The sequence below is a fragment of the Varanus komodoensis genome, unplaced genomic scaffold (assembly GCF_004798865.1).
Source record: "Varanus komodoensis strain SLA01 unplaced genomic scaffold, ASM479886v1 scaffold3, whole genome shotgun sequence".
In the NCBI taxonomy this organism is placed as follows: Eukaryota; Metazoa; Chordata; class Lepidosauria; order Squamata; family Varanidae; genus Varanus; species Varanus komodoensis.
In genome coordinates, this window is record NW_025335761.1 from 46,008,018 (window position 1) to 46,027,774 (window position 19,757).

At 41.5% G+C, this 19,757-nt stretch overlaps 1 protein-coding gene across 1 annotated transcript in view; it reads right to left on the bottom strand.

Annotated features, from left to right (window-relative positions):
• ITPK1 (inositol-tetrakisphosphate 1-kinase) overlaps positions 1-19,757 on the bottom strand; it is a 143,712-nt gene that overhangs the window by 52,389 nt on the left and 71,566 nt on the right. The window contains exon 3 of the mRNA XM_044437244.1: positions 11,655-11,780. Coding sequence (XP_044293179.1) covers positions 11,655-11,780 — 126 coding nt within the window. The remainder of the gene's footprint in view (positions 1-11,654; positions 11,781-19,757) is intronic.

Sequence of the window (19,757 nt, forward strand, 5' to 3'; positions counted from 1 at the left end):
TGTCACTGAGAGAAATATGTAACCTTTTTTTAAAATGCAAGCAAAGAAAATGCCCTTTCAAGCAACAGCGTGCAAAAAATGGCTATATTAAGGCATTATTTATTTTTAGTTTGACCTTGGATTCCTCCAGCTCTGTATCTCTCCTTCAATTAGGCCTAGGAAGCAAAGCTGGTCAGGAATACCTACCACCTTATGCAGCTAGCTAAAGGCTATGAATGTCTCTTGGGAGACTGGCTTGGTTATTTTCACATGGGGAACAAAGATTATAGAGCAACAGTAAACCTACTGCCAACAATCATTCATTTTAAGGTCAACCCAGGGAATAGTTCTGCTCATTTTACAGTAAAGGCTACACCACTCTCCACACTGCAGATCCCACTTGGTAAGCAACAGGAAAATGAGTGGCATTTTTAACATACAAATCACCAGGAATGGAAACAAAACATATGCTCAGTCCTGGAGTTCCCATGAGTAGACTAGCTTGCATGCAACAACCTAAAGCCAACTTGTTCTCTGAGTTGTGAAGTGCAAACCAGGTCACTTAATCAGACTATTGCTCCACTGATACTCCCTGGCAGCAGCTCCAAAGTTTCAGACAGTATTTTTCCCTAGCTCTATCTGGAGGTATTAAGGATCAAATCAGGGACTTCTGAAAGCAAAGCAGATGCTGTACCACTGAGCGATGGCCCATCCCTCAAATGCACTCTCAGCTGAGGTTTATCCTTCTTGTCATTTTTGTTTCAGTAGACTAAACTTGTCCCTTAGGTTTATCTCCCTGTGAACGTTGATTCTGAACGTCATTCAGTTTCTTCTTTTAAAAGCCACTAAAAATATTTTTCCTCACTATGAGGCAATGGCATTACTTCCTCTGGCTATTATTACTCTTTGAGGTGGGGTGGGGGTACTTGGATAAGTTTTTGTTTTTTTACCTTAATTCTTGGCATGTGCGTGTTTCTGAATTATGCAAAAGTCATCAGGCAGAAGACTTGTACTCCTTTGATAGCAGAATGTAATCCAATAAAAGCTTTAAATTATTTTCTGAGAGGGCAGATAATATAGAGTGATGCTATATCAACATTCTGTAGCTAAAGCAGAGAAACCATGGAAAATAAAAGGAAGTATTCCATGGATAATGCGTCCTGCTGGCTTACATCATCAGGCAGACTGTTGAGCTCTTCTCTGAGAAATTGGTTAGACTTTGAAATGAAACCAAGAGATAATTTGAGGCTAGATTTCCAAATAGAATTCCATTACATTAACAACTGGGGTTCTTTTGTGTTCTGCTTCCTGTGCAAATTGGGATGAAGACTAAATTCATACAAAATCCATTACCCTTTCAATTCCCAGTGCAAGGGCCAATGTGTTGGACTGAGATGCAGGTTCTAGTCCCCATTCAGCCATGAAATTCACTGGACCAGTTATGAACTCCCAGCCTGACCTACTTCACAGGGTTGTTGTCATGAGGAGGATCTTGAAAATCACCTTGCGTTCCTTGCAAAGCAGGCTATAAATGCAATGCAAGTGAAGTAGCCATAATAAAATCTTCTTTTTGTTCCTATTCCCAAAGTTCCATACCATTATGGAATGCGCTCCCCAGAGAGGTCCACCTGGCGCCGTCGTTATTTGTTTTTCGGCGCCAGGCCAAGACCTTTTTATTTAAAAGTTATTTTAATTGTTAACTTATGAATTGTATTTATTGGGTTTTTATGTACATGCTGAGATGTTTCTGGTTTTTTAACTTTAATTATATAACTGTTTATTTATGTTTATTTATATTGTTATTTATTTTATATTGTTATTTATTTTATATTGTTATTTTTGTATTTTATTGTGTTGTAAGCCGCCCTGAGGCTTCGGCAAGGGGCGGCATAGAAATGTTTTAATAAATAAATAAATAAATAAATAAATAAATAAATAAATTTATTACTGTTGTAAGCCGCCCCGAGGCTTTTTGCGAATGGGGTGGCATAAAAATGGTTTAAATAAATAAATAAAATAAATAATTATGATTACTCTATCTTTAAAGTGTGATAGACATGACAACTATATTGAGAAATCATAATGTGGTGAGTTTGCATTGCCTTCCACATCATAGCCAATTACAATGGCTACCATCTTGACTTGAACTCCACCCACTTTGCCTGTAGTTTCCTATACTAAAGTCCCACCCGCATCCCATGCCTTTATCCCTGATTGGTGCTGCCACTGCTAACACCCAGGGCCAGGTAGAATTGAGAAGCAATTTCATTCCTCTGCTTGAATCTGTTGGCTTTCTCATGGACTAGTTTTTTAACCAGTTCCTGATACGGGCATAGCTGAGGTACATGGCAGCACTACTCACCAACATCAGTCCATAGGCTCAGCCTGCTCTGGTCTTCAACGAGTACACAGGGGATAACACTGCCTATTATTACTATCCTTATTTAATGCCATCCATCTGTTTGGGCCTTTACCCAGTAGCATTAAGAGACGACAGGTTCCCAAGATCTAATCTAAATGTAGAGCTAAATGTAGTCTGAAAGAGCCAATTTGGGGGTGGGAGAAGACAGCAGCCAAACAAATATTGAGGTTTCATTTTAGCAGATGGAAGACAAGAGTGACTAGGCTAAGGCACAGTGGAGAAGAGGCAGGTTTTGAGCGCTGCACAAAGGAAGGGGTGGGAAAAGATGGCCCCTTGCCAGTGTTCTAAGAGGGAGCTCCAAGTGCATGGAACAGAAAAAAGAATCAGCAGAGTCACTATTTCAGCAATTGTCTTGCGGGTGGCGGAAAAAATGCCTTCCTGATGTGCTGATGCAGCACGGATTGTTCCCAGGCAGCAGAAAGCATGTGCATGATTGGGTCTCAGTATATATCAGTGGGATAATAAGTAGGCAATTTGTCCTCACCCTTGGCCAGGAGAGGGAGCGCTTACATGAGCCACATGAAGGCACTTCACAGCACTGCATCGCATAAGCACAATTCATCCCCTTGCAAGCTCCACAAGGAGGCCACAATGTGCGCCACACTATGTCATACTCAGAGCCCCAGACTAGCCTGTCTGTAACAAGCACGTTTCTGCATTCTTCCCCAAGCAGCCGCCAACATGCTTTTTGTGCATACTCTTTACTGCCGTTCCACTTGCAGTGTCTTTTGAATTCAAAAGGAAGTAAATTTAATCCTAAAACATAAAGAACACTCAGCATGTTTGCTATACACAGTAAAACAACCTACCAAGCTATAAGCATCCACAGCAAAAATGTTGCATAAGCATGTTACAGCAATGGAGAGAAAGGGAATGAGATAAAGTCATAAAGTTGCTGATGCTGTCAATGAGGTAATAAGGACTTTTGCTTACTAAATATTAAACCAAAATCATCTTTCTGAAATGTGCTGCTTCATGGGAACATCATCAAAATATCTAATGGGTCAGTTTGTTGGGCAGCTGCCAAGTCCCCAGTGTCCCACGAGGGCTTACAGCCCCAAACAGTTGCTACTACATAACATCAGAAGAAAGGCTCTCATTCCTTATGCTTGAGTGCAGAACCTCAGGCCCAGGATCCTAAATCCAGCCCTCTGGGATCCTCGCTTTCCTTTCAACATTTGGTGGTTTCCTAGCTTTTGTAAGCTTTGCTCTCATTCTAAAAGGTTGAAATGCCTCTTGCAGCTTAGTTACTGGCAGCAAGAGCTTCCAGCCACAACAGACCTGCAATTTTGGTTTCTTATTCAGTAAGCCCACCACCAGATTGTGACCCCCAACGACTTAGCCCAAATAGAATTTAACCCTCAATCCGACATCCCTACCAAGAGGGGTGCAGTCATATTTATTTATTTACTTCATTTATATTCCACCTTTATTTTTCCTGCAAAGGACCTGTCATCACTTATACATTTCTCTCCTCCTCTCCATTTCATCCTCACAGCAACCCTGTGAAGTAGGCTAGGCTACAAGTCAGTGGCTGCCTGAATGTATATTCCCAGGTTCCCGTTCAAAATTCTAGCACTATACATGGGCTCTCTTTACAGGAGTAGCAGCTTTCCTCCTTCTCCTGACAGTCTGCCAAAGCAAAAAAGCATGTAGAAATTACAAACAGCAAACCTCTCCTTCTCCCTTGTCTCATCTATCCTTTTTCTCTGTTTTGCCAAGAGAATTAACCCTTATCCCACTGCCCAGGAGCAGGTGTCAGATGAGAACAAATAACCGAATAGGTTTTAGTAACCAGGGATAATATGGTATGCATTATAATATTGGTTAGGCATTGAGATGGGACAGATAGTAAATATACTAGCAGACTCCTTGTATTTTCATACTATTATGTTTACTAAAATCTTTGCAAAAAGGAAGCCTTGACATTTCTATAGAATGGTAGCTTAGGCATCCCCCAAAGTCCCTCTCTTTTTGCGCCTTCCCTAGAAAGTATGTAAATAAACCTTGCCCAGCCTGGTGCCCTCTGGATAATTTGGATGACCATGTCCAGCATTCCGGGACACTGGCTATACTGACTAAAGCTGATGGGAGTTAATACCCAAAATGTCAGGAGAGTACCAGATTGAGCATGCATCTTAAATTCAACCCATATAAGAGAGAAAAACGAATGGTTCTACATGAAAGGGGACGATACAGAATTCATGTTAACAGATATTGTGCAACTGTATAAAAACAGGAGGCCTGATTAGTATGGGATGCTCTACAGCACAGTCCAGCAGTTTTTATATTTTTACCGTTACTGCTATCATCATCAGTCTGTACAGCTCTTTCCAATAAAATTATCAAAGCAGTAAAAATACCACCACCACCACAATAAAACAGTCACTGCTGAACAATTAAACACGAGTTCTAACTGATTGGGCCACACTTCAGGGAAGGCTTGCTTAAAGAGGCAGGTCTTTATCAAGCCCTTGAAAGTCAAAACTGTAGGTGCCAATGGGATGTTAAAAGGCAGTGCATTCTGGAGGGTGGGTGCTACATTTGGCCTTCTGAGAGTTAGGAACATGAAGAGTGAGGTGATCCTAAAGATAACTTGGTTCTGAGCTGTTTCAGGCTGCATTTGTCAATAACAAACTACACTGTTCAAAACAGTTCCTAAGAAAGGACCCTAATTCATCAAGTACAACACAAGATAATTTTTCTTACATACACATACACAAAGTCAATTGCTCTATGAAAAAGTCATATTATGCTGCTGTAGCTACAAGTAAAACATTTTTAAAATTATTAGTATTAGTAAGCTACTTTCCACTGAAGACAGCAATGAATCATCATGACAAAGTTAAGTGCAAGGCATTTTTGCCTGAGCCTCTGAGTGAAAGTGGCATTAAGCATAGTAGCAGGACGTAAGTAGCAAGTGAAAAGCCGCAGCCAAAACTCTAGGCAGATGTACATTTTTAAGGAGCGACAAAAATCAATAATGCCTGAAGAACTGGACATGGAGCTAAAGGCATTTTTGTACTGCTGGCACATGCAGAGCATATTCTAGAGAACACTCCACAGTGCTATTGGAGCTGCACATAGCCATAGACAGCCTGGCTGCCCCACAAGTGTGCAATCTTTTCTGAAATGGAACATAGCAGCCTCAAAATGCAATTTAAAAACAACAAATGCCTATCCCTTGGGCAGAGAAGATCAGTTTTGAGAAGAATGAGGCTATAATGTCCACAGCTGCGATGTTGGACTTTCTTTTCTGAATAGGGGAAATTCACAAACTGGGGAAATTCAGAACTGCTTTGCCAGCCTTTTTGAAACACTGCAGGTCTGCTGCCTGCAAGCTAAGAAAAAGGAGTAGAACCGGCGTAGACAAATGCTCAGAAACAGCACTTGCAGCCCATAAGTTTCAGGTAGAACCACATCTATTTGAACAGATTCTAGCGGAGTTTATAAAAATCACACACATCCACATACCATAGAAACATACTATGATACAAAATAAAAACTTTGTGCTTTCCTGATCTAAGTGTTCCTTTTCCATATTTACTGATGGCATCTTTCTCCTCTTCCCAGTGGAGTTTCTCAAAGATCCATTTGGGTGCTGTGAACATGTCACTTCTCTCCTTCCCTCTCCAGCAAGCTCAAACAAAATCTTAGAAGCACAGTCTGAGACATTTTATTAAAACTTAACAGGTTGCAGAACAGTAAAAATCAAAATAGCGTTCTCCTCAAGATGTGAGAGAAGCATCTGCCCATATAAAGAGCTGAATCTCAACTGAAACTTCCCCTCCTTCCCTCCTGTTCAGAAAAGCTTCTGGCTCCACCCTCAGGGTGGCTCCTGCTGCTTTTTGGCCAGATGTCAGGAATGCCAGTCACATCATAATGAGTCTCCTCACTTCACCTGCTGTCCCCTGACCAGGTCAGGCAACTCTCCTTGCTTCCCCTCCCACTCCAGCCCTGGTAAGCCTTCCTCCCTTTCCAAGGTGAGCTGGTTCTCACACTCTGCCTGAACAACTTCAATAGGTAACCCTGAAATCATCAGGACCTCTGCCACTCCTCCGTCTTCTCCTCAGAATCAGACAAAATTACCCAAGCAGACTGTAAAGTGTGAGAGACAGCTGCCCCTGGAGACCATGTTATACTCCTTGTAGATTTCTACCTCAAATATAGATCATGCTTTGCACAATTAAAAAAAACACACTAATGAAATTTGGAAAAATAAGCACCCTAAAAGCCCCACATTGGTCTTGCATGATTTGTGCAGAGTAGCACTTTACATGAATTGTGATTTACACAAATCGACTTATTTTGCAACAATCACACTAGAGCTTCGTGTTTGCTGAAATTACACTCTGCCTTAGGCAAGGAGGTCTCTGAAACACTCACCCCAACTAGGCCTGCTTCAGATCACTGAACTGGAAGAGGGCAGGAACTCCATGAAGCTCAAACAAGCTAGATTTCCCTGATTTGGTACAAACCTAGGTGGCAGTGGGGAGTCCTTTTCTATGACAGTGGTTTTGTCTCTGAGTCTCTTTTCCATTATTGTAATGCTTCTTTCCATACTGCATCTTCATCCCTGTTCTTAACATGGTTGCTTGTTTTTAGTGTTATCTGCTACCTAATTTTTCCCCATGGTTTTCCTTTGTTAGGATCCTTCAATGGACTCCATTTCCTTTATCAGAATTTTAAAAACCTTTTCTCTTCCTCTTATCTTCTCTTTTTGCCCTCTTGGTCTCATCATTCTATTGATATTTTGCTTTCTGTTAAAGCTGTTTCCTCTATTTCATGCCTATATGCCATTTGTCCTATTGTTTCTTTTCTAAGGAATTCCCAACTTTCCCTGTGCAAGAGTTTTAGCACAGTATTTGAAAATGTTTTTCCTCTTACAACCCACTGACCTCTAAACTCTGTTTCCCATTCCCCACTTTTTAAGAATCATTTTAAAAAACTCTTGTCATTTTGAAAAAAGTATATTTGTGGGCATAGCTGATTCTTTTTAGTAAAACCATTGGAAAGCACCTAGAAATTGTAAAAAGTTTTGTCATTATTATCCCTTGATTACTGCTACTGAGTGAAATCCAACAGTGTCCAACTATCAGTGGAAAGGACTCCTGCTCCCATTAGCACATTTTTATGTATTCAAGGACAAACACAAGATTTGAAGCCCGGAGAACAACAGTGCAAGAACCTTAGTGACAGAAATCATTCATTCAATGGGAGAAAAGTTCCATTCCAGAATTCTGCTACAGTAGGAGCAAACTTCTGTAGCCCACAGACACTCCAAATCTAGCCTGTTACTTTTGGTTACACTAAAGTCCATGTATAAGCTCTTACAAGGTTTAAAATGTGCAGTTCCAGCATCAGAAAACCTCATAAACTTGTTGGTGCTGAGCCTAGCAAAAAGCAAGGGGGCAAAGTTTTTTATTTATGTGAATAATTCATTAGAACACTGATTATCTAGTGATGAGCTCAGGGGGTATCCAAAGATGTCACGTAATTCGGCCAGATTAATGATATTTGTACATAGCCAGGCACTGCTAAACATTTATTGCTGCTGATTGTTATCAAGGAAAGTTTACAACCCATGGGAGAAGTTTTCCATCATAAAGCAATCAGAAGTAGGATATTACTTGTAAGTGCTGCATGATGTGAGAGTCAGTGTAGTTGTTACAGTGAGGAGTGGGACTTCGGGGATCCAAGTTCTAGTCTTCACTTGGCCATGAAGCTCACTGGTGGCTTTGGGCCAGTCACTGGCTCTCAGCATAACCTAACTCACAAGGTTATTATGAGGATGAGGGGAATCATTTAAACCACCTTGGGTTCCTTGCAAGAGGAAAAAAGGCAGGGTATACATGTAATGTAAAATTCATTATTCCTTTCACACTAACTTTCAACAAGAAGCCTATAAGGCTGACCAGGCAGAAGTCAGCCATGTAAAGTGGTACCCAGTGGTGAATTTTGGGACATAATTCACCTAGTAACTAACTTGGAGAAAGCGGGAACTAGCCCAAATGAACAAGAGACACAGAGATCTATGGATCGGCCAGATACAGTTCTATGGATTATCTGGACCCATTTCAGTCCGGCTTCAGACCTGGGTATGGTACTGAATCTGCCTTGGTCGCCCTGTACGATGACCTGTGCAGGGAGAAGGATGGGGGAGTGCGTCCCTGTTGGTTCTCCTGGACCTCTCAGCGGCTTTCGATACCATTGACCATGGTATCCTTCTGGATAGGCTTGCGGGATTGGGGGTCGGAGGCACTGCTTTGCAGTGGTTCCGCTCCTATCTCAATGGCTGATCTCAGAAGGTGGTGCTGGGGGACTATGGCTCTGCGCCATGGCAGTTATGCCATGGAGTACCGCAGGGGTCCATTTTGTCCCCTTTGCTGTTCAACATCTACATGAAACCGCTGGGAGAGGTCATCAGGAGGTGTGGGCTGCGGAACCATCAGTACGCTGAGGATACCCAGCTCTACCTCTCATTTTCCACCAATCCAGGTGAGGCAGTGGCTGTACTGAACCGATGCCTGGCCGAGATAATGGGCTGGATGAGGGCCAATAAACTGAAGCTCAATCCAGACAAGACGGAGGTCCTGTTGGTTGGTGGATCGGACTTTGGAGAGGGTGAACTGAACCTTGTCCTGAACGGGGTTGCACTCCCTCTTAGGGACAAGGTCCGCAGCTTAGGAGTGCTCCTCGACCCGGAGCTTTCACTGGAAGCTCAGGTAACAGCAGTGGTGAGGAGCGCTTTCCTCCAGCTTCGGCTGATTCATCAGCTGTGCCCCTACTTGGAGTACGACTGCCTCGCGACAGTGACACATGCGCTGGTGACTTCCCATCTTGACTTCTGTAATGCGCTCTACGTGGGGCTACCCTTGAAGATGGTCCGGATACTTCAATTGGTTCAAAATAGAGCTGCCAGGCTGCTGACGGGGACTGGGCATTATGTCCACATGACTCCAGTTCTCCATCAGCTTCACTGGCTTCCCATTGAAGTCCGGGCCCAATTCAAGGTGTTGGTGATGACCAATAAAGCCCTAAACAGCTTGGGTCCTGGTTACCTAAAGGAGCGCTTACGTCCATATATGCCCAGCCGCCCCCTGAGATTGGCGGGAGAGGCCCTTCTCCGGGAATCCTCCGTGAAAGAAATTAGGAGGGTGGGGACTCGGAGGAGGGCTTTCGCTGCGGTGGCGCCTAAGTTATGGAATGCACTCCCCAGAGAGGTCCGCCTGGCGCCGTCGTTATTTGTTTTCTGGCGCCAGGCGAAGACCTTTTTATTTAAGCGGCATTTTAAATGTTAATATTATTGAATTTTATCTGGCCAGGGTGGCTTATTTTATATTGTATGTTTCTATTTTATTCTAATGTTTATATTTTTAATTTATGATTATGATTATTATTTTATTGTTGTAAGCCACCCCGAGGCTTTGGCGAATGGGGTGGCATAAAAATGTTTTAATAAATAAATAATAAATAAATATGGTGCATCCACAAGCACCTCTGATTTGGCTTATAGAAAATAGGAATACCTTGTTTTGTTGTTTAGTCGCAAAGTTGTGCCTGACCCATTACGACCCCATGAACAACATTCCTCCAGGCTCTCCTGTCCTCTACTATCCTACTCCTTTGTAATTGGTTTACATAATTATGCAAGACAATTCTTAAACTACATATAGTTTACTGTGCATTTATGGAGAAAGTACAGAATAGAATGATCTCTGCATTCAATAATTCAATTTCTTTGTTTATTTGAAATTTGGCAATTGGCTGTAACCATTGTGCAAAGGTCCTTCTGTATTTTGTTGAAATAGCACCCGCCTTTCAACACTCAACAACTGAGAGTTTGTTTTCAACAGAGCTATTTAATACATGGAGCTCACATGGCAAGAGCAAGCATTTTAAAGCTACATGAGCATTGGTTCAAAACCAATTGGCTTTGAATGTAAAAATTGCCCAATTGTGGACTCTAACAGGTGGCATTCCTCTTTCACTTTGATGTTTGTCCCTGAAGGTACAGCCCAGAAAAAGTAAACATCTCAGCAATACTGTGTTCATGACTTGCAGTTGCCATCTCAAGTACTTTTTAAAAAACTGCCTGGCCCTCAAAAAAGAAATGCAAGGAATAAGCAAGGGTACAAGTAACAGATGTTGTACTTTTAAAGGTAACTAATACATGTCTTTGGCTTCCTGAAGTCATTCAATTTTAACTTTTGCTGTAGACAACATGGCATTTTATACACATTACTGCTTGGCTTAAGAATGAAACTAGCTATTAGATTCCTTCTTTCTTTCTCTTCTGAAGCCCTCAGAAAGTGATGCACAGAAGAACCATGATACACGATGTAGACTACAGCCCACAAAAGCTTGTGCTAAAATAGACCTGTTAATCTTTAAGGTACGACAAGACTCTTCATTAAAATACATCAAACGGGTGTACTGTTTCTATGTACTGTTTCTAACGTAAGTGTGCAAAAACATGCTATGACTCAAAGAAGCAACTTGCACACATTAGGAAAGGAAGCAGTGAAGAGAGAAATTTTCTGCTGTGGGGGCTGAGTGGACCTAGCCTTGGTTACCCCTGCAACAGCTGCCTTCAAGCTGGATTGTGGTAATGCCTTATCAATGGGGCTACTCCTGAAGATGATTCAGTTAAATGTAGCCACCTAAGTGCTAAAGGGAGCCAGTCAGAAGGTTGGAACATGTAACAACACTATTTTTGGGTCATCTGCATTGGTTACCAGTACATTTCAAGGCAAATTCAAAGTGCTCGTGCTAACCTTTAAAGCCTTAACCCAATTAGGGCTAGGCTACCTTAAGGACTGTTCTCTCTTATTTGACATTGCCCGTATGCTAAGATCTGCCTCAGAGGTCCTTCTTATGCATTTTTGGTAAAAATTACTTAGACTAATGAACATAAGAAATGAAGTCTTCTTTGTGATAACCCCATAGGCAGCCAACATCTGCATTAAAGGTATCTTCCTGCAGGTAAAATCAGTTTGGCAAAGCCTAGCACAAACCGAAGAGCAAGAAGAGGTTACTTATTCTTCTACTTTGCAGAACTTGTTTTAATTCTGTTCCCTAGCACAGGCCGACAGCATTACTTACAGCAAGCTGTACAACTGGATAGTTAAAGCACAGTGAAAATAAAGATTTTTTTAAAAAATTGTTGGCATGGCATAAAACAAATCCTATTCTCCAGCCATTATTAATGCACTTCTCATTCATCATTAGAACAGAAACAAACATGACTGACCTGGAACCTGTGAACCAACTCCAGTGACTGGCTGTCATTTTGGTCAGCTTCAATGATGACATCTGTCAGTTTATGAATGATGACATCTAATGGGCCCTGATCTTCTATTGGTTTGGTAAGGTCAAGCTGGAAAAAAAATAAAGATAGGAAATTGGGTTATTTCATGAAGGATAAAACCAATGTTTTCCAGGGATGGTCACTAAGATGAAGAGGATATTTTCCAGAGATAGTTTTTTCATGGAGCATTGGTGAAGGTATGACCCTGACATTTTGGGCAAAGCCATTTGTTCATCCTGCCCCAGGAGTTGTTAAATTACAGGCCACGAGCTGACCTTTCTCAAAACCATTGAAGTCAACATATGGAGCATTTTCTAGTACTTCAAGTCACTGGATCTATCTGGTCCAGTACTGTCAACTCCAGTAGTTTCCAAACTGTGATCCAAACATGTTTTGGACTAAAACATCATTAACCCCACCTAGAGAGCCAGTCTAGTGTAGTGGTAGAATGAGATCTGGGATCTGGGATCTTTCCAGCCCTGCCTGGAGGGTGGCTCTTGAGATCTTCTGCATGGAATGCATGTGCTCTGCCAGGGAGCCACAGTCCTTCTTAGCAATGCCACAGCTGGAGTAGTCCAGCATCTGGGGATGCAAGGTAAGGAACCACTGGACTACTCAGTCAGTGGGTTTCCAAAGTTGCAGGCGGAATATTTTCCCCAGCCCTGCTGAACTTGTAGTCTTTTTAACTGGATGCAGGGAGTGGGTTCTGCTACTGAACTATGTTCACTCTGTACCTTGCACAGAAACATTTGCTAAATCAACTAAGGCTGAGCACAGACTTTTTTGAGTTATATGAAGCAATGGATTGACCAATGCATTTCAGTTTCCATCACAGAACAGTCCGAGGGCTTGGGGTGCAGTCCAGTCTCCTAAAGAGAAGGCTATTGTAAAGTAAAGATTTCAGAGTGTTTATTTACCCTATTCCCCATCTTGGTCTATTTCCATATTTTAGGTATCAAAAGAAATTCTTGATGCTGTGCCGTTCTAATGTTTGCACTGAGTAACAAAGGAGTGGAATGGAATTTCCATGCTGACTACAAGTTGGGAGTGGCCAAGAAGTCAAAGTCCTTCCACATGTACCCTTTCCCAGTAAATGCTTGCACATGACCTACCCCACATTACGTTACAAGGGCATTGCAGTCAATTGAAGCCAAAACAAAATTATCTGTGTTCAGGACCTGCGGCTCTCTACTTCACATCACTGGAACTTGGTGTGGTGGTGGCAATCTGTTATACCGTTGTCCTTAAAGAACTTAATTATTTCTATTTATACTACCAAAAGAACCCAGCTTCACACACACTGGAATTTCCTTTCATTTGGTACAGCAATATTCAAGCAAACTCACAGGCCTGTTAGTTGGGGCACACTGTGCCCATAATATCCAAGGGAAGCCATGCCTGATGGCAGTCCCTTAGCACAGACTCTGCCACCCACCCACAAGGGAGTGGCTTGTTCATGGCATTCCCCTAGGGATGGGCTGCTTCACGGTGGTCTACCAAGCTTCAAACTGTATGGACTGGAAAGCAATGTGCTGGTCACAGAACTGTCCCCAGAAAGTTTTGGCTAATGGGCAATAAGAAATTTAATAAACGAAATTAAAATGCTTCAGACACATTAAAATTAAAATTAATGTATGTGCTTTAGGAACCGAATAACTCCGAATCAGTCACCCCTAGGGTTCCCCTTCATGCTTGTTAAGTTTCAGGTGTCTATGCTTCACCGTCTTGTTACTATGGCACTGACAGATGGGCAGACCCAGACCCACTTTTATTACAAGAGATATGCACACGTACACAATTACAGTGAGTAGGAATTATCATAAAGTTGTAATGAGTGTGAGACTGCAGGGTGTATAGTGTATGCAGTTCTACTTATTTTTTAAATGATAATATATGTAACATTTAAATAGGGTGGATGACCTTTCACCATTGTACAATGGAGTTTTGGATTAGGGAATGTCATATAAGCACTTTGCCAGAATGTTATGGTGATGAGCACCATGCAAATGCTTGATACTTTCAGAATTCTCAGTTCTCTATTCCACTGTAGCCTCCCACAGAGCCAGCTCTGTTGGTTTATGATTACTTAAGCCCAAACTATGTATGACAGCAGACTGTATTAAGAGCCAACTGCATGCCAAGAAAGATTAAAGCAGAGATGGCACGACATTTAAAGCGATAAAAGGGTACATGAGAGAGCGAGAGAGAGAGAGAGAGTGTGTGCATGTGCTCCTGTTGGCTTTATAATCTGTCTTTCCCATTCTTCTGTTTGGGTTCCAGACAATAAATGAGATCGACTTTGGGAGTGGGCAGAATTACCCAGGGCAAGGAAAGAAAATTTAAGGGAGGAAGATCCAGCACCTCATTCTGCATACCCCTTTGGCACTTGAAAGCACACTCTAGAACCTCACATTAGATATGATTAGAGCAGGTCTACATTTGAACCCAGCAGTATCCTGCTCTCACTTGCAGTTCAAGTTTTGTATTGAACTGGAATGTAGTACTGATCTTCACTGATAGCACTGGTATTTAATCTGGCCAAGCAGATATGATTTGACTTGGAGTTCTGCACTGAGCAAGTGGGTTGGGTCCAATGTCCTTACTGGTCTTTCCCAATTCTATTATTCTATATATTTGCTTTTTAAAAAGAAATAAAACCCAGGAAGCTTGCTTACAGACGCACTTGCTGCATTTACACAGAACATCTGGCCAGAATTCCTCAGAATCTTGGTCTACTGGTCATGCATGCTGACACACACAGCCTGGCTGCTCCAGCTTGGTGCCTCCTGCAAACAGAAGTGGCCAGACCAGCCTTCCCCACTGGCACCTTCCAAGCCAAACCAGCATAGCCAATGGTCAATAATGCTGTGAATTGCGGTATAAAACATCTGGAGGGCACCATATTGGGGAAGGTTTGGTTAAATTAGTCATGAACCCGCTAAGATGGAAAAGCTCAGCATTACATCCAAACTGGGAGTCCTGGCTTGTCTGATAAGCAAAAGTTTGAACCCAGGGATTGAAGCTGGCTTAAAGAAGAAAACTTGTTAGCGAAGGTGCAAGCTAAAATCCAGAGTCAAATATAATACTAAGTTTTTCTGCCCTATATACCTTCCTATACCTCTTGCATATAGGAGAAGCCAAAGCAGGAGAGGATGGGTAGGAGCACCAGCATATTTGCTTGTGAAGGATAAACCAGGAATCTGAGGACTAATGGCTTAGGGCTTTTTTCTTTGCGAATACACCCACTGCTCCATTGTGGAAAATGCTAAACTTGCTTGAGTTTCCCTTTAGTCTCTTTTATTGCACCTATATGCTGATGCCAAATCATTACTCTAAAGTCCTGTGGGGAAAGTTCGAAATGAGAACAAGTAGATGCTGCCTGCTTGTGACTCAACAGCACAGAGATTTAAAACTTACTGGGTGGGCATGACTCAGCAAATGATTGAAACACAGACCATGCAGAAGCATTGCCAGTTACCCCAAAATGTCTATCAAATTTAGCATGCACAAGAGGGAATTCCAAGGTGCCTTTGAGTTCACTAATATCAGGTAAGCTTGGTTGTTTTCAGTCAGGTTACTTACAACTTTTACAAGAGAAAAGCACAACAATCCAGTGTATTCACTGTAGTTTGAATTTAACTTTCTGTTTTTCCTAAATCTTTGGAAGACAGGCTGCTTATTAAAATGGAACAGGTAACATTTCATTTCTTTGTAGGCAAGGCCACTTATAAAAACTTCGAAGATGTCAATTTAAGGGCACCAGCACTCACACATATTGAGGAAGCTCAGTTTAGGATAAAGCAACAATTGCAAATGAAGAGCAAAACAGAGGAAGGGATTGAAAACGAAGTCCTGCATTCAGAAATCTATAACCCAAGGGACATGAATCTGAGTGTGCAACAGATTACATTGCCCATCCATATGTACCAGTCCCAGCCCAAGCAACTGGATAATGTGAGGTACAGAAGGGAAACAAACGAACTATATGAAACTCTTATGCACATGGAACAAATGTTATATTGTTTTAATTTTCTTTGCATGAGGAAAAGTTCTTGTACAAACTGCTCAAGTAAGAAAAAGAACTGCTTCTCATGGCATATGCTGGTTTTCAAAAGCAGAACAGGTTCTCTAGATTGTGACCATTAACAGCATTGACCAATTATTACAGAGATCAAGTTGCTTACAAGAAAGATCTCCATGTTCTGAGAACAATTCATAGTTGTAGAAAAAGTAAACATACCTAAAGGCCTAGAGTTTGGAGAATTTCCACCTTCCTTTGTATACTTGCATAAATAGTCCTTAACAAAAAATTAAAATTAAAATAAACAGAAGCTTTTTCTAGAGAACTATCAGATCCTGTCACAAGTCTGACAAAATCTAGTGCTTATTTTTATGGCCTTCTGCTAAGAAGAAAAACAAGCCAGTGTTGCTCTTTGGCTAAAATTCCAGCCCTCCTGCTTCACACTTTTTGCACCAGCTCTCTTCAAGTATTTCTCACATATTACACATTCACTCCCAAAGGTATGAATTTCTTGCAGGGAATTCTGTGCATAGATATCAGACTCTGGACTCTACAAACTGAAGCAAAAGCTATTGAAAAGAAGGAAGAGTCAGGAATGAGCAAATTTTAAATGAGGGACTCAGTACCAGCACCATAACACTGGAGGAGGAATTGGCTGCTGCACCATTGCAAGATGAAAATCTGAAGGAAGATAGAGGAGGACCTACATAAAGGGTACACCACCCAGCGGGGCCAACTGACAAAAGGAGCATGGACTTGCTCCTCCTCTTCATCATGGCATCTTGTGTGCTCATATGCCTCCCCCTCTGGGTCAGACATCAGTGCTGGTGAGAAGGAAAAGCAGTAGATAGCACTGTGAATTGTGCTCAGTAGCTCTCTGCTGTCAAGTAAGCAAGTGGTGGCAGTGGTGAGAAACAGATTTATTTTATTTATTTACCCACATATTATTATATTTATATTATAATATTTATAATATTATATTTATATTCCACCTTTTTCCCATTGTGGAACTCAAGGTGGCTACATGTAGTTCCCAGGTAGCCTCTCCTCCAAGCTCAGGATAGCCCCAGACCTGCTTAGCTTCAACATGGTGGATGCCTCATGTGCTTTCGGACCATTCTCTGGGCCAGATAGGATGCAATAGCAGCTGGTGACAACTGCCTTGAGAAAGTAGCCCACGGGGGGAGTGTTGGCACTGTGGGTGTCTTCTCCAGGGGTCCTCAGAGGTCTGGAGCTGGCACTGTGAGAGCCTCAGGCAGGAACCACCCACAGCTGGCCACCTCATGCATCTGTACAGCATTGCCTAATTCACTCCTCCTGGACCCACCAGCTTTCTCCAGCAATGCTCCCCAGTCATAGGATTTTGTAATTGGGATATTTCTAAATAAAATATCCCCTCCCCCATACATTTGCTTTCTGTTTTTACATTTCCTTTAATGTTGCATGTGCTTCCTTTTTTCCATTTCAGTAATACAGTCCAACCAGACTTAGGCTGTTTAGAGAGGATAATAGATATGAACTGCTGTTTAAGTGCTACATGAATGCTACCGCTAATAAAAATAGTGATAATTCCCTGTTACAGGTGTTCCATGAAGCACAATACTGAATTTTATACACAATAATTAAACTAAAATCTTCTGATTTCTAAAGTTGAAGTGGTTAACACAGAACTTACTTGGAATTAAAGTTTAACATTTGGTGGTGTCAAAATTTAGAGTTCATCTGTGCATTTTGCATATTTCACTCCTACATCAGATTCATGGCACACTCACCTATTTTCATAAATTGTACAGCTCAACATTTGCTGCAAGCTTCAGTATTCTCTGGCACAAGATGATTCTTTTTCTGAACAGAAAGTACAGCACTTCCCTGTGTAATTCCTCTATGAAGTCTGTATATGGTATTCCTGTGGTATTTGTAATATGCATGACTATCCACTTGGGATTACTAAACCATAAAAGTCTTCTCTTTATTTCAGGTTTAAGATTCCAGTTCATTGAAGTCTACCAAAACCAAGCTTTAACAATGTCGCTTCCAAGAAAATATTAAAATGTTTCAATCCATTCCAGTCATACAATATGTTTATTGGTTATTTTTTATTATTACATTTTCCCCATCTACCTTCCAAGGCGCTCAGGGCAGTGTACAACATTCTCCCCCACTCTTTTTGTCCTCAAAACAATCACGTGAAGTAGGTTAGGTTGACCTAAGGTCACCTGGTAAGCTTTGTAGCTGTGATCTGAACCCTTTCTACTTCCACACAACCTTCTCAACTGGATATGCCTGGAAGTGAACATGCGCCCATCTGCATGTGGAGATGTAGTCCCTCATAACTGTGTACTAACAAGTGGAATTGGAATGAAATGTAGTAGCAGAGATCACCTGTTCAATGTTTCAGCCAGAGAGCCAACCTCTCTTTCAGGATACTCCGTTCTGTTCTTCTTGCCCCTCATACACACAACCAACATTCAGTACATTGTGGCCAGTGCATCTTTTCAGTTCTCCTTAGGATATCTGGCAAGGGGTTACTTCCCCTTAGACTTTTTTGTTCCCAAGTATACAAACTAGTCTCTCAGCAGTCCTGTTTTTGCTACAAAGCTGCTATAGCTGTTATGCTATGCATTGCTATTTCTGAAATGTGGATTATGGTGGTACCCTCCAGATTTGTTGCATGCATGCTGGCTAGAAATGATGGGATTTCTAGTCCAACAAATCTGGAGGGTCCCAGGTTGGGAAAGGCTGCTATACAGCGTACACAGAAGCTGCATATATAAGCAAGTACATAGGCATCTATACCAAATCAGAACTTGATCAAAGTCTTAAGTGCATTCAAACAGATATTTTCTTCAGTGTTCAAATCCCTCCTGCAATGCACAAACTTAGCTATGACAGAGGCTCCACAAACTGGAATTAATGCTCCTCTTTCCCTCTTACATTAAAACAAGTGTTTTCACAAATCCTCAACTATTTCAGGCCAACTATCCTTTACATGGAAGTTCTTACTATTGAACTTGAACTTTCAAACATATACACCTTGATGGCTGCTTGACAAGCAGAGAGTCAAAGCTATAACTGTTAAATTTTAACCTGACAACACAGATGTTAAAAAGATACACAAGGCCACCTTGGAAAAGATAGCTATATAATATTTTGCTTATCTGACAAACCTGGAATAATGTTATGGATTCTTTTTTTAAGCATGCATAGACAGAAGACCTACAACTCCCAGAATGCCCTAACCAGATGCCTGAACTTGCATAGGGCAGCATACCCTTAACACAGTAGGCAAACTGTAGGCCTTTTTTCTGTTTAAACTTGTATAGGACTGATTCCTTAATCAACATTAATACTTCTCCTTATCATCCCTACCCAGCTTTTCTCTCCACCCCTTCCCAGATGCCTGAACAAGCTCATCTATTTAACACTTGCTGCAGCTGATAATGGTGCCAAAGGGCGAGAATTGGTGGCATATAAACCTCCCTTTGTGATAGAGGAACTACCCTTATCCTGTTGTAAAAGGAAAACTCAAACCAGAGTGAAAAGTTCAACAATCTATCCCTCCCATTTTACATGCTGCACAGCTACCTCATTTAATCATCCATTTGAAGTTCTGCAGAAGCATTTGGGAAGGAAATCTACTTTACTGTGAACTCTTCCCAATATTCTTTCCCTTCTCACAGTCTAACTGGACAACTACTTCAGAGAGAAACCTCCAACTCTCATTGTGAATGACAAATGTCAACACACGCACTACTTATCTTCAAGAACAGGAAAAAGAAGTTAAAGAGGAAAATGTAATCCTCTAGATTTTTAGTTTGTAGGACTTTTTCTGTCCAAACATGCATCTTAAGCTGTTCAATACGGATATTTTAAGCCTCTGGATGTTAAAATAAGTTCTCGCTATTTTTACCCAAGTTTGCCTCCAAAGCTCCACAGTATCAGTTACTTTGGTGGTGGTGATGTTTTTAAATGGGAATGGATGCAAATATCTTCACAAATGGCATTAGAATGACCAACAGGACAGA